At 55.7% G+C, this 15,335-nt stretch overlaps 1 protein-coding gene across 1 annotated transcript in view; it reads left to right on the plus strand.

The window, feature by feature from the left end:
* PPIP5K1 (diphosphoinositol pentakisphosphate kinase 1) overlaps positions 1 to 15,335 on the plus strand; it is a 30,645-nt gene that overhangs the window by 11,155 nt on the left and 4,155 nt on the right. Inside the window, exons 19-26 of the mRNA XM_066635911.1 lie at positions 15 to 142; positions 704 to 818; positions 1,436 to 1,543; positions 1,635 to 1,751; positions 2,026 to 2,178; positions 2,458 to 2,545; positions 4,893 to 5,015; positions 6,983 to 7,045. Coding sequence (XP_066492008.1) covers positions 15 to 142; positions 704 to 818; positions 1,436 to 1,543; positions 1,635 to 1,751; positions 2,026 to 2,178; positions 2,458 to 2,545; positions 4,893 to 5,015; positions 6,983 to 7,045 — 895 coding nt within the window. The remainder of the gene's footprint in view (positions 1 to 14; positions 143 to 703; positions 819 to 1,435; positions 1,544 to 1,634; positions 1,752 to 2,025; positions 2,179 to 2,457; positions 2,546 to 4,892; positions 5,016 to 6,982; positions 7,046 to 15,335) is intronic.

Raw genomic sequence — 15,335 nt, forward strand, 5'->3', positions numbered from 1 at the left:
CTCCCCCCCCTCAGGAATACGGCATCAGCAAGCATGAGAAGCTGGAGATTGCAGTGGGCTTCTGCCTGCCTCTTGTCCGGAAGATCCAGCTGGATCTGCAGAGGACCCATGAGGATGAGTCCGTCAACAAACTGCATCCCTTGTGAGCCCTCTTTGGGTGACGTTTCTTTTTTCTGGAGGGGGATAGGGGATTTCCCATGGCAGGAGGGGGTGTCTCAGGAAAGCATGGGGTGTGGAGAGGAGGGATGGTTGGTGCTGTGTGGCATGGGAACCTGTTGCTCCTGCTTCTCCTTCTCTAGGGGGCCTTCAAGAAGTCCCTTGTGATCATGCCACCTTGCCCTCTCGGCCCCCCCCACTGTACACTCTGGGTGTAGGAGGGCTGTCAGCTCACCCCAAGACTGGGGGCTGCTCAGATGTCTTGAGAGGCTTCTCCGAGGCACCCAGCAGTATTAAATGACCGAGGCCCACGGAGGCAACGTTGCTTGCTGGCCTTGGGCAGCTGCCTACCTGTGCTGCTGGGCCTGCTTCTTGTAGCCCTGATCTTTGAGACCTTGTGCCCTGGGTATCCTGGGAACCTGCCCTGCCGTGCCCCCAAATGTTTCCAAGCGGGGACTTGGAAAGAGACTGGTGTGTGACGTTCTGGGCGCCAGCCACAACCCTGTGGCTGGTGCTGCCCCCGACCAGCTGACTGGCTTGCTTTCAGGTACTCACGGGGGGTGCTGTCCCCTGGGCGCCATGTCCGGACACGCCTGTATTTCACCAGCGAGAGCCACGTCCACTCCTTGCTCAGCATCTTCCGCTACGGGGGCCTCCTGGATGTAAGTGAGGACCCTGGCCCCTCGCCCTGGTCTGCCCCCAAGAGACTAGCTCTGGGGTGGAAAGGACTGTTAGCAGGGGCAGCTGATACCTCTGCTTCCTGGAACGGGTTTGCCTGGGGCCTTGTTAAAGGCTGACACTGGTCCGGGGAGAGAAGCACAAGGTCGAGTGGAACTCTCCTTGTGACTTGGAAGCCAGGCGGGTGGCCCGGTGCAGGCAGTGGGCTTACTGTGGCAGGTCACTCACCTCTCCCTCCACCTCCTTCTCCTCTGTCCTTTCTTGGGGACAGCATTTTCCCCTCCCTGGGTCTTTAGAGTGCTGAGGGTTTGTCTCCTTTCTCTGCATGTGTTGACTGCCTTTGTTGGTCTGAGTGGAGCGGGGAGGGGATGAAGTGCCACAAGAAGGACCCAGAGTTTTGTGGACTCCTTGCCCTGTGCAAGCCAGCCCCCCAGCCCTGTCAGCCTCAGAGCCCACTCTGGGGGGGAGGGGTTCTCTGCAGAATCCTTCCTGGGACAGGGAAGCGGAGGGGAGAGCTGGGCCATCTGCCTGGGCTACCCTCATCTCCTGCAACAGATCAATGTCTTCTTGGCTGGTCACCTCCTTGCCTCTTGTGCGGTAGGAATCCCAAGACCCCCAGTGGAAGCGGGCCATGGACTACCTTGGGGCCATTTCGGAGCTGAACTACATGACGCAGATCGTGATCATGCTGTATGAGGACAACAATAAAGTGAGGGTTGGGGCAGGAGCAGCCTGGGACGGGGACAATGCCCGCTTGCCTTTCTGCTCCAAGGGAATGCTCTGGCTTGCTGCCCTGGCAGGACCCCTCGTCTGAGGAGAGGTTCCATGTGGAGCTGCACTTCAGCCCGGGTGTGAAGGGCTGCGAGGAGAACGGTGGTGCCCCAGCAGGCTGCGGCTTCCGTCCAGCATCAGTAGAGGTATGCCTGCTGCCCCCACCCTTGGGAAGGCCCTGGTTACCCACCTGTGGGGAAGCCGTTTCTGCCCTGGCTCCTGAGGAGTGGAGCGGCTGCCCTGAAGGGGCCTTCAGATGCAAACAGGGTGCTGGGGGCCTCCCCTGTACCTCCAGAGCAGCTGCTGGCTGCAGGGAGAGGCTGTGAAGTGCCCTCCGGTGGTGCTGGTGTTGGCGTTCTCCTTGAAGGGCGCAGTGGGGAAAGGGGCAAGGCTGGAGATGGTCCTTGTCTTTCCATGCAGAAGGAAGCCAAGCAGTCAGAGCAGGGTAGCGCAGGAGACCTGCCTCCCAAGGCCCCTGATGATGCAGACCAGGCTTCACAGCTATCCGCAGAGCCCGTCTTTGCTCAGCGGCGGTCACCTCTGATCCGGAACCGCAAGACCGGCTCAATGGAGGTAGTCCCAAGGGAGGGGGAGGCCAGGGGCACAGGGGGAGGAGTGATTGGGGGGCCCTGCCGCTTCCTGGCTTTGTGACATGCCTGAGGGCCAGACTGGAGTAGCCCCTTCCCTACCTTGGGTCTCTGGAGAAGAGGCTGCCTGTGCTGCTGAGTGTCTTCTCCGGCTTCCCAGCTCCTGGGCAGAGGCAGGAGCCTGTGTCCCTCCCCAAGTCTCCTCCCCCCCCCCCCCGCTGATGAGGCCTGGCAGACCACTGGCCAGTGGCTTGTTTTGTGGCAGGTGCTGTCAGAGTCCTCTTCCAAGGCAGGTGGATATCGCCTCTTCTCCTACTCTCGACACTCCTCCGAAGTCAAGCAGAGCGGCTTAGGTACAAGGCCTTCCCCTCTTCTGTTTGTCTGGCTGGCTCCCGGTCGATGTCTCTCGTGTCAGAGTGAGGCCTTTTTCTCTGGCAGGCCCCGATTGCTCCTGCAGGAAGAGGGACCCAATGCTTTCCTTTCACACCCTCGTTTTCACAGGAAGGGAATCTCGCAGGCTTGTGGCAGCAGCAAGAGGGGTGCTGCAGATGCCCGCAGGCTCACTGGTGTGAGGCGTGCAGCCTGTCCCTTTGGGGGCAAGCCTGGGGAAGAGGCTGGCTTAGCTCCATAGTGCTTTGTGTTGGCCCCTGCTGCACCACAAAGCTGGCTGCCAGCAGTCTGGCCTTGTGCTGACTGGTGCAGGCGTGCACGGGAGGGTGCTGGTGTGGCTCTGACCAGCTTGTGGCAGACCCTAAGAGGGTCTCTCTTTGTTTCTTCAAGCGACAGTGTTGCTCCTCTTCACCGAATGTTCTAGCTGTTGACAGAGTAGTAAGACAACTACAAGTGACATCAGGTGTCAACGCAGTCATGCGAATGTGGCATTTATTCCTCTGGGAAGGAAAGGGGGTGGTCTCCAGGAGGAGAGTGAGCAGGGGGTTGAAAGGACCCTCTTTGGAGGCGGACAGTGAGAGCAACTGGCACCTATGGGGGGACGTAACTGAGGCCTGTGCAATCATGCAAGGGACGTTCTTTTTTCCTCTCACACCACACCAGCTCCAGGGGGCATCCCCTAAAGTCAACTGGAGAGAGACAAAAGGAAATATTTCCTTACCCAGCATGAAACTCCTTGCGGTGAGGGAATGTGGTGATGACACTTGAAGGCCTAGATGCCTTGGAAAAGGGAGTGGACAGATGGAGGGAAAGTTCACCCCAGGTGACGAGCCATGATGGGCATAGAAGTAGCCTATCTCTGAATGCCAGGTGCAGGGGCGAGGCAACAAGCTACAGGGGTCTTGTGTGCTCCCTGAGCCACCTGTTGGGCCGCTGTGGGATGTAGGAAGCTGGACTAGATCCAACAGGGCTGATCCAGTCGAGCTCTCCTTATGATCTTCACTGTCTCTGAGCATTGAGGCTCCATCACCCTGTCCTGGCCAATGGACCTTGTCTTCTGCAAATTCATCTTTTTGAATGCCACCCCCCTGCCTTGTGGCAGTAAATTCTGTCAGCGAACTCTGTGTGGCGCTGCGTGTTGTTTGCCATGCCTTCTGCACCTTCATTTGACTTTGTGACCCAGAGATTCCTTCTGAGCTGCTCCTGGCTGAGGTCTGGGAGTGCAGAGGCAGAGATGGATGTCAACCTCCAAACTCCCCTCCACCCTCAGAAAGGGCTTTTCAGTCCTTTATCTTCAGTCTTTTGTCATTGTGTGCTGCAAGGGGGTCCTTCTTGTACCTCTGCTTTTTAGCATCTGCAGCAGAGTGAAGTCCTGGGCTTGGGTGAAGAGGTTGATGACTCAAAGCTTTGCCTATCCTTTTCAGCAGCCCCCTCCCCCCAGAAGGTAATGGCATCACGGCCTGTTGCCTGCCAGCCATGGCATACCAAAAGGGTGTGAAATGAACAGCAATGGGAGCCAAACAGAATGCAGGTGCTTTGGGCTGAGCCAGAGCTACACTTCCAACCTCCTCTGGATGGGGCGGCACTTAGTCTCCCGGGGGGCAACTTCGCACTGTAGGAGGTCTTCTTCCTCCTTACCCTGGTCCTCTTCAGGCAAGAAGTGCCTTTGACTAGCTCTAGCAGTTCTTAGGAGAGTCAGACTGTGTCACAGTGATCCAAGCTTTGATCACCGCTTGGCAGGAGGTCTGTGCCCCGGTGTGCATAGGGCTGCTTGCAGGGGGCATGTCCTGTTCATGCCCCTGAGCTCTATTCAAGGGGCTGGTTCCAGTCTGTGGAGCCCTGGGATGCTTGGTGTCCGGGTCCTCCTGGATGCACCCGTGACCTAGGTACTTAGGTGAATGGGGGCCCAGAAGCTTGGACCCCCTGCCACAGGCCTGACCCTGAGAGCGCTGTGGCAGTTGGAGGTGGTGATGGCCTGTGGTGCTGCTGGGACTTGCCTTTATTGAGGGTTCTTGGGCTTGCTGTGGTGGAGCTGGGTACGGATCATGCTGTGAATGGCTCTGGGTCCTGGGGAGGCAGAGGTCTCGGTTTTGACAAGGGCGTATCTGTAGGTGGCTTGTTCGAGTGCCCAGCAGCCTTCTGACTAAGCAGAAAAGGTCCCTGAGGCCATTCCTGGGCTGGGGGAGGAGGGTGCTGGGGCAGGTCCTTGAGGCCTCTTCCTCAGGCCTGGCCGCTTCTTGCCCCAGTAGCCCTGGTCGTATAGGTAGCCCGCGGCGGGTTGTGCTGATGGCTTCTGTGGCATCTTTGCAGGGTCGCAGTGCACGGGACTCTTCAGCACCACGGTCCTCGGGGGCTCCTCCAGTGCCCCAAACCTCCAGGACTATGCCCGCAGCCACGGGAAGAAATTTGCCTCTGGCTTTCTGTGCAAGGATGGTGAGTGCAGCTCTGCAGCCCCGCCCAAGATCAGGGGCGTGTGGGTGGCTGTGTGCAAGACCGGCGGCGCCCTTGGCATGGCTCTTACTGGATTCTGCTGTTACTGCCAGAAAGGGCAGCCTGAGAGCTGCTCTGCAGGGGGTGGGGGTGGGAGGGCACTTGGCCTCTTGGCAGCCTGCTGTACTTCCCAGATCTTTAAGCTCTGGCCAACTGCCCTCCTTGGGATGCTGAGCACCAAGGAGCTTTATGTCGACTTGGCCACACCTGGAGTATCGTGTCCAGTTCTGGTCGCCACATCTCAAAAAGGATATCATGGAAATGGAAAAGGTGCAGAAGAGGACAACAAAAATGATGACTGGGCTGAGGCACCTCCCTTATGAGGAAAGGCTACAGCCTTTGGGGCTCTTCAGTCTAGAAAAAAGGCACCTGAGGGGGGGACATGACTAACAAAATTATGCAGGGGATGGATAGAGTGGATAGAGAGATGCTCTTTTCCCTCTCGCGCAACTCCAGAACCAGGGGACATCTGCTAAAATTGAGTGTTGGGAGAGTTAGGACAGGCAAAAGAAAATATTTCTTTACTCAGCGTTGAGTCCGTGAAATTCCTTGCCACCGCATGTGGTGATGGCATCGGGCCTAGGGGTTTGTCAGATTTCTGGAGGAAAAGTCCATCATGGGTTACAAGCCATGATGTGTATGTGCAACCCCCTGATTTTAGAAGTGGGTTACCTCAGAATGCAGGAGATGTCACCAGGATGTAGGTCTCTTGTTGTCATGTGTGCTCTCTGAGGCATTTGGTGGGCCACTGTGAGATTCAGGAAGCTGGACTAGATGGACCTATGGCCTGATCCAGTGGGGCTGTTCTTATGACCATGGAGGGCTCCTGTGTGTTGTTTGTGGTTCCAGTTTGCCCTCCCTGGAGGGGTTGCTCAGTCAGCTGCAGCAGCTGCCAGTCTCTGGCCCAGGTGTCAGTGGCTGGTCTGGATCAGATTTGTTCTGCTTTGTGAGGTGCCATACCCTACCTTTGTGTACTTGTGAGGGTAGGGGTGGGGGCGGCAGAAGGAGGAGGATCTCCAGTGTGGGTTGAGGTGTGTCTCTGCTAAGAAGCCAGCAGCGACTGCCCTCCCATCCCCCTACCCCCTCGGGGCTGTTTCCAGGCTCTCCTGAGGAGTTTGCCTGAATGGTTTGGTTCTTCTGCCGGCTACTCAGGTGTCCTTGGGGTGGTGGCTGGAAGGTCTTATGATGTCTGTTCTACTTGTTTTGGGGAGAACAAGCCAAGGCATTCCTTGGGCCTCAGCCACACTCCTGTCTGGCCAGAACAGCTGATGCCTCTTGGGTACTACTTTCTTAAGGTGGAACTGCAGTGCTGGGCCAGTGTGCTGTGTGCTTGTTGGAGGAGCAAACCCTCCTGGGGCTGGGATATTTAAGGGTAGGGGGAGCAGGGTGGGGGGAGCCGCAGCCTGTGGGGGGGGGGGTTTCGCCTCGTGGTTATTCGTGGGCGGCCTGCAGAAGGAGCATTGCAGCAGAGTTGCATGACAACCAGAGGAGGAGGAGGTGATGTGTTCCTCATTTTTGCACACACATGGAGGCTCAGTGGTGCTGGCCTTGGCCAGGTGGGGTCTGCACACATTTGCACACATCTGGTCACCAGCAGGCACCTGCCGGGTAGGAGGGACTGACCAGAGGACAGACTGGCTAGTGCTGACCCCTGGCAGAAGGCTCTGGCTAGAGTGCCCTAGGCTGTAGAGGAGCAAGAACCCTTTCTGACCCCTGCCCTGCCACCTGCATGGCCTGGTGTGGAGCCTCTGCTGTGGCTGCCACTGCCACCCCTGCCCTGCTGACTCTGTGTCCAGCCTCTTGCTCCTGCTGCCCCTTCAGGGTGTGGGCGTCTCCAGTGCAGGCGGGCAGCAGGGGCCGGGGCACCGCCAGCAGTGGACTGACACAAATGTCTCTTCTTGTTCCCCCAGAGCTCTTGTCTATGCCGGCCATTAAGCGGTTTTCTGTGTCGTTTGCAAAGCATCCAACTAATGGTACGTGTGCTTCTTAACTGGGCGCCCCTCCATCCCTCGCCCTCCCTCCTGGCCTCCCGTCCTCCTCCAGGCGTGAGAGCCCACAGGTCACACCCTGTGTACCTGCCGTTCACTAACTTGCTTTGCTCTTCCCCTTTGTGCTCTCACAGGGAAGGGGGGGGGGGAGCTCCCAACATGTGCATACTCACATACCCAGCAACAGCACTAATGGGGGAGGGGGAGAAACAGCTGCTCCCTTGGGGGTGGACTAGCTTGCCCTCTAGCTCCTGGACTACCCCTGATGCGACAGCATTGCCTTTCCCTCCAGGCTCAGTGGAGATGGTCTGAAGTCATAGGCTCTTAGCATACCAGAGTTGGAAGGGATCTTGGGGGTCCAGCCCCCTGCTCAGTGCCGGCCACTGCAGCATCCCTGGCAGGTGCCCATCCAGCCTCTGCTTGGCATGGTCCAATGAGGGAGAGCTCAGCACTGCATGAGGCAGACCGTTCCAGGGCCAGGTGGCTCGTGCAGTTGTGTCCAGCCTAAATCTGGGTCCCTGTCACTTCACCCTGTTGGTTCTAGCCCTGTCCTTGGGGGGGGGGGGCACCAAAAACCAGCATCCCTTCCTCTGTGTGACAGCCTTTGTACCCTTGGAGGCAGCCATGTGCCTCCCCTCAGGCAGCGGCTGCCTCCTTCTTTTGGCCACTCCTCACAGGACTTGGTGCCCTCAGCGTTTTCTCCGCCCTCCTCTGACCCCAGCAGATGAGTGTCCCTCTTGAAAAGTGCTGCCCAAAGCTGAACTCTGAGTAGGGCCTGTCTGGGCCTTCCCATCACCTCTTGTTCAGACTCCCTTGGGCATGGCCTGGAGAGCATTTCTTTGAGACAGGAATGGTCTCAGTCTGTGCGTTGATGTACCTGTTTATTTCTCACTGAAGAAAGACACCCCCTGCTGCTGCTGTCCAGGGTGGCTGGCAGGCAAGGGGACTGCCTCTCTGGATGAGAGAGCAGCAGCAGCAGCCTGGGTGCCCAAGCCTTAAGAGTGCATGCTGGCTTACTGTTGGTGTGCACTGTCGCAAACATGCCCTGAGGCATGTTTGTGGGCCCCAGCACCAGTGGATCACTGCGACTCCACTGCTTGGCCTGCTGGGCAGTGGAGAGGGGGCATTCTGGGGTGGGAGGAGGCAGAGGGAGGGTGGAGAGAAGGCAGAGAGGAGGCATGCCAGGAAGAGGGAGGGAGGCAGGACCAGTGGACTGAAGCCATTGCCTAGCACGGAGCCAACCCTTGGGTTGTCGCAGAATCGAGAAGCCCCACTGTGAGATACACGCTTATCTGGGGGAAGGGGACAAGGGACCCCTTCATCAGGAAGGTAGTGGCAGCTGCCTGGGGCATGCTGGATACGGCAGCAGCCCTTTTTGGTGCCGCTGCAGCCCCGTGCGCCAGGCAGCTTAGGATTGGGCTATGAGTCTTCCTGGTTTGCTCTGCAGTGGTCACTTGGAGGTCTTGAAAAGTGTGTCAAATGAGGCCTGGTCCCCAGGGAGAAAGGCCCGTTTCCATGCAGGAGGTGCATTTGAGCCCGAAACCCACGTCGGTTTCCTTCTCCATGAGTTTTGCCTCGCAGGCTCTCCAGGACCTGCTTCACATTTTGTTCCAGGAGTCCAGTATCTTCCACGGGGATGCTGAGTGGATGCATGCGCAGCGCAGGCGGTTTTTGGTGCCTTTGAATTTTGCGTCCTTAGAGGGAACAAGGAGAAGTCCCCCTTGGCTGCAACTTGTCCTCCCCTCAGCTGGAGTTGTAGGAGAAGCAACAGCAAATGCAGCTTTTGCTTAATCTTTTGTGAGTGTGCTTGGAATGGGGGGGGAGAAGCCCCTCTCGTCAGTGTGTTGATCTTCTGTAGGGGAGAGCGCTGTTGGTGCTCCCATTTATATTACATGTGATGAAGGACTGCTCAGATGTGAGTCCCCTTGTGTTCAGCGGGGCTCCCTCCGATGCAAGTGCGCATAGGATTGCAGCTCACATTGCAGGGGAGGCAGCTCACAGTGTTTCTTTCTCTCTGAGGACAGTTTGCCCACTTGTATTGTCTCCTTGTGGAAAGTGGCTGCCTGAAGCCCGGGGCTTCCTTCAGCTGTGCATCTCCTCTTTTGCCCCCTGCCCAGCTCACTTCATAGAGAGTCTGTCTTCTAGAACATGGCTACAACCACTGTGTGTTCCTCCCAGCTGGGCACTCCCAGTGGGTTTCTCTGTCCAAGAAATTCACCCAGATCTCTTTCCAATGCCAGATACTTGGGGCTTTTCATTGGAGCACCTGCCCGAAGCGAAGGTGGGGGCTTGTTCCAAAGCTGCAACGCAGTGGAGCTGGTCAGAGGCACTGGACTCAGCTGCACAAATACAGAGCGGAGCATTGGAGCTCAATGCTCTGCCTGACCTGTGGCAAGAAAAAGCAGGGGGCAGAAGGGGTGAGGTGAGGCGAGGCGAGGCAAGGAATGACATGGACAAATCTGCCTCATAGCTTAGTGGTTCCTGAACTGTGGTTCCCTGGGGAGCCGTGGAAACCAGCCATGGGAGTTGCTGAATCCTCACTGCCCTATACAATGTATAGGATTGTAGCCCTAATGAGGAGCCATGGCCAAGTAGGTAAAGGGAGCCACCAGTCAAAAAAGTTTGGGAACCACAGCCATAGCCTCTTGGCTCAAGGGCACCCTTCAGGTATGTGTGTATGGGGGGGGGGAAGCAAGCTGTGAGCAAGGTCAGCACTGGGTCCTACTGTCAAGGGTGGCTTCCAGGAAAATGGGCAATGGTTAGTGCAGGAAGGGAGCAGCTGTGATGGGCACCTGTCATGGCCAAGTGTGGAAGAACTTAGTGATACAGGTGGACCCTCGTTATTTGCAAGGGTTCTGTTCCTGGAACCGTTGTGAATACCGAATTTCACATGAAACGAAGTCACACAAAATTCGGGGTCCACTGAGCTCCGAATGCCACCAGAGCCTTGCCCCAGTCATGTCTGGAGCTGTTCTGAGGCCTGTGGAGGCTCCACGCAGTCTCCATAGGCCACTCTGTGGTTTCCAGAGGTCCTAGAAGGGCACTTCCAGTTTTCCAAAAGTTCCCTTCCAGAGCCTCCGGAGGCCTTTCTGAGGCCTGTGAATGCTGTGCGCAGCCTCCACGAGCCTCCGGAGGCCCCCAAAAGCCTCAGAGGCCACTTCTCCGGAGGCGACTCCAGAGTTTGGGGCTCTTCAGTCTGGAAGGAAGGCGCCTGAAGGGAGACATGATTAAGACATACAAAATTACGCATGGGAAGGATAGAGTGGATAGAGAGATGCTCTTTTCCCTCTTAACACACTGGTTCCCAACCTGTGGTCTGTAAGACCCTGAGAAGTGGTGCTCGAGGTCTCCAGAGAAAATCACCGTTGATTACTTCCAGTGTCTTGCCGAGCAAGCAATCTCCTACTGACAACCAAAAAGGGTGGAGAATGGACTGCCCACAGCCACTGAAGTTTCAGCTGAGGCTGTCCATTCTCCATCCTTTTTGATAGTAAGTGGGGGAGCGCTTGAGAGACAGACCACCAGAGAGGGTGAAGCCCAGACCACCCACAGCCACATGTCGTCCATGACAATTCCAATTTTTACCTCAGCAGTCCGCAAGATCCTAAAGGTTGGGAACTACTGCTCTGACACAACACCAGAACCAGGGGAAATCCACTAAAATTGAGTGTTGGGAAAGTTAGGACAGACAAAAGAAAATATTTCTTTGCTCAGCATGTGGTTGGTCTGTGGAACTCATTGCCAAAGGATGTGGTGATGGCATCTGGCCTAGGTGCCTTTAAAAAGAAATTGGTCAAATTTCTGGAAGAAAAGTCCATCACGGGTTACAAGCCATGATGTGTATGTGCAACCTCCTGATTTTAGAAATGGACTATGTAAAAATGTGAGATGCAAGGGAGGGCACTGGGATGCAGGTCTCTGGTTGTCTTTTGTGCTTCCACCATTTGGTGGGCTGCTGTGAGATACAGGAAGTTACTAGATGGACCTGTGGACTGATCCAGCGGGGCTGTTCTTATGGAGGCTCTTCTGAGGCCTGTGGAGTGGCCTCAGGAGGTCCTAGAAGGGTTTTCTGGACCTCCAGAGGCCTTTCTGAGGCCCATGGAGGCTGCGCATAGCCTCCACGGGCCTTAGAAGAGCTTCCAGTGTCAATTGGAGCACAGCTCAGTTGGCTCTGGAGGCTTCAGGTTGGGCTGAATGTGGCTCAGTGGGGGTCAGGAGGACCCGCATTGAGCCAAATCTACAGATGGACAATCCACAGAGAAGTAGGCTCAGCCTGTACTTCTGCTACCACCAGCCTAGGCTTTCCCAAATCTCCCAAACAGCTCTCTGGGCAGAGCCCTTTAAGGTCTTTCCTAAGACTATTTTTTAATAAAATTTATGAAGAGAGAAGGGGAGCTGTCACTCCCAGTGATTCCCAAACAAGAGAAAGAGGAACAAGAATTTAATACTATGGAACATGAAACTCCCCAGTACAACTAAGTGCCCAATCCTATCCAATTTTCCAATGCCGGTGCAACTGTGCCAATGAGGCATGCTCTGCATCCTGTGGTGAGGAGGCAGTCACAGAGGCCTCCTCAAGGTATGGGAACATTTGTTCACTTACCTGGGGGCTGCACTGCAGCTGCACCAGTGCTGCAAAGTTGGATAGGATTGGGCCCTAAATTGGCAGAATAAAATTACCTTTGCATAGTGGAACCCAATTAAAACAAACATCAAGCGGTTCTAGAATACAGGTCCAACCTTGCTATATGCGGATTTTTTTTACAGGGATTTGACTCAACACGAATGGCCCCTGCAAATGAGAAGGAATGTGCTGATCCCTGGAGAAGGGGAAAATGCATCCCTTTAAAATCACAGTTTTAAAAACTGCTCTTTACTGTTGTAGGGAGACAGTCATGCAAGTGATTACAGGTATAACCTAAGTATCCACAGATTTTTCTGTCTCAACATGATGAGAAGTACCCTTTAAATTAAGGGAAAACAGTCCTTTAACAATAGCCTCATTAATGCGAGAGAGGGCAGCTGGCTGACAATCCATCAATCATTCTATCTCCAGCTTCACTCCTCCCTTCCCCCGGAGCACGTGAAAGAAGGCTTAATGGTAGTGATTATCACCTTCTCCATTCTTTCCCCCAGTTGGGGCTCCTGGTGAAGGGAGGGATTGCTGCCTCCTAGTGAAGCCTAAGCGCCTGGAGAGAGACTGATTGCCTCTGTGTGCATTTCAAAAGGGCAGCAAGGCTGTTTTTCAATCACTGGAGCAAAGGGACTTTGTTCTTTAAATTGATTTCCTTGAGTGTGTTTTTTGCCAACCACTTGAGTCCTGGGAATAGAACCCTTGCAAATAATGAGACTCAACCTGTACTTCTAATTTAAACAATCAGTATAATACAAATACAAAAGATTTATAAAATGATTGGTAAAAGGAAAGCTTAATTCCCCAGATTAAGACCCTATAAAATTCTAACTGGCAAGTTAATTCACACCGCCTCACACTGCCAGCCGCCTCTTTCTGAATCCTCCACTTCCACTGTTTAGAACAGCAAGACAAAGAATACTGAATTCCTATTTACCTTCCAACTGAAAGGTACCTCCCTACTTCCTAATTGGATAATGCCAATTCTCTACTTTTTCTTCTTCATTTAAAGTCAACTCTCCCTCTTAAGACACACACACAAAACCCCAAGGGTGCAAAGGGGAACAAACACAACCACCATAGCACCTTTGTCCTCTAGGCAAGCAGAGGCACCTCTCCAGCCTGGGCAGGTCTTCTCAGAAGCAGGTCCCATTGTGCTCAGTGGAACTTACTCCCGAAAAGGTGTGTTCTCTCACACTTTTGCTTCTACCTTGGTTTTAGAGGCAGGCTGCCTCTGATTGCCAGATGCAGGGGAGGGCACCAGGACGCAGGTTGTGTCTGTTGTCTTCTGTGCTCCCTGGAGCATTTGGTGGGTCACTGTGAGATATAGGAAGCGGGACTAGATGGGCCTATGGCCTGATCCAGCGGGGCTCTTCTTATGTTCTTATGTCTACTTTGCTTGAGTGTGGTGTGAAGAACAGCAGGTGCGTGACATGCTTCGGAACACAAGTCTGTGCCCACTTGCTGGGAAGTACCCCAAAGCTTCTGGCAGCTAGGCAGCCCTATGTATGCACTGGCACTGTGAACTCCTGTGGCCACTGGCAGTAGCAGGACCTTCCCTGCCCTCTGAAGGGAAATCATTGGTGGAAACAGTTGCCCCTTTTGGCTGGCAGGTGATCCTGGGATATGTGCAGGTACAGGATGGTTGGCACCATGGGAGGAGGGCCCGTATGTCTCAGCCCAGATCATAACCCCTCTTTCAGTGTTTCTGTCATAGTCCTCTGCTCTGATTTGCCAGCTGGCAGGCAGGCAGTCTTCCAGGCTGCGCAGGTTGCTGCTTCACATTACAGGTGGTGGGATTTGTATCCTGCTCACACAGCCTGCTGGGATGAAGATGGAAGCATTTTTCCTGCTACTTCTTTTTAAATTCTGAGCATTGTGCTCGGATGTGACCTGGGGGGGGCGAGTGTTCGTAACAGGCATGCATCCCAGAAGCCTGCATGGGACACGGAAGGGCCACCATTTCCACTGGCGCCCCTTTCCAGAGCCAGTGGGGTGAGTGCTGCTGCTTCCTGGATGGTGCTGTCGTAGGAGGGACTGTTTTAGCCTGGAGAGTGGAGCTGAAGGAAGGTCAGTGCAACCTCTGACCCCTCTCCAAGTGGGTGTTGATGGAACCTGGGGCTGCTGTGTGGCTCCTGTCTCTCAGTCAAGCCTGGCCCCAGCAAGCCACAAGTGGCAAGCATCACTTGTGGGTGAGGGCGGAGACGCTGGCTGTACTTTGGTCTGTTGGCCTCCTTTGGGGCCTGCTGTGCCAGCATGGCTGGTGACAGGGCTCTTTGTCAGGCACAAGGGATGCATGAGAAGTGCCTTTTCCCTTTGCTGGGGGCAGCGTCTGCAGTAGCCATGGTGGGTGGTCCCTGTGCCCTTTCCTGCTGATTTGAGTGGGCTTTATCCAGGGGAGGGCTCCCTGGCTGCCTGGACCTTTGTTCAGTGGTACCTTTCTCACATATAATTTGTGGACACCCCCCCCCCCAGATGAACTGGAAGGCTACCATGTCACAGGGCTCCTGTGCCGCTCTTCCCCTGACTTTGCCACCGTGACCCAGACCATCCCCCTGGATGCAACTGTGGCCCATCACCTCCACCAGTGCTCCTACCACCTGCGCCTTTTCCAGGACTGGCTGGTCTATGGCCGGGGTGAGCTGGAGACCGTCGACGGTACGGCATGGGCAGCACGTGTGTGGCCTGGCCGCTTGCCCAGAAGGTGCAGGTGAGGGAAGCCTGCCCTTCTCTGGCACCACAATGGGCAGCATGTGTGGTTCTTGCCTTGCGGAGCCCAGTGGGTGCTTTTCCTTGCTTCCTGTCCACCTGCACATGGTCTGGTGTGTGCAGCCAGGATGCTTCTGCTGATCCTGGGGCCATGAGCAGTGAGGCCCTTGGGTGGGAGCAGGCTGGACAGTGTTGAGGGCGGGTCATTACTTTCAGCTGCTGCTGCTGCTCCTGCCAGCCTTGCATGGTGTTTGGCTTTGCCTCTGGGGGGCACTGTTGGTGCTTCTGAGCTCATGGCCTATAGGCAGTGCCAGCTACAGAGTTCCTGGGGAACAAAACACTGCAAATCCAGCACACTTGGCAGCTGGCACTGAGGCTTGCAGTGTGTGTGTGTGTGGGGGGGAGTTGCATTGCATGGGTGAGCCACTTCCCTTTTGAGAGGGAGAGGGGGTGTTAATTCAGGGCCTGCATGCAAGGTGCCAAGGAAGCTGGGAAGCGGCAGTGCACGCGCAGTCTCTGCCACTCCTCTGCAGCAGGCTTCTGAGAAGAGCATGGGCGCTCCTCGGTTGCCTAGGGGTCAATGGCAGAACAGGAGCCCTGTTTAGGGTGGAGGTGTGCCCAGGCTTGAGCTCTTCTTCCTGCATTGTTGCTGCGGTCACCTGGCCTCCCCTTGCCCTCGAAGTGGGGAGGGGTTCGTGCCAGGGCTTTGTTCCAGTGCAGGCAGCTCTGCAGTTCTACTACTCCCCAGTTCCTAGGAGTTGCCCTGCAGCCTAAGCGCTTGGGCACAGTGGCCAAGCGAGTGGTGCCGCCGCCCCCCCTTCCAGCCACCCCAACACCTTGGGAGCACAGCAGCCCTGCCTGAAGGCCAACCTCTTGGATAGCAGAGCTGGTGGCTGTGATAGGCCTGGGAGCCATGTCTGCCTTGGTGTCCTC

Source organism: Tiliqua scincoides, chromosome 8, assembly GCF_035046505.1.
Source record: "Tiliqua scincoides isolate rTilSci1 chromosome 8, rTilSci1.hap2, whole genome shotgun sequence".
Lineage (NCBI taxonomy): Eukaryota > Metazoa > Chordata > Lepidosauria > Squamata > Scincidae > Tiliqua > Tiliqua scincoides.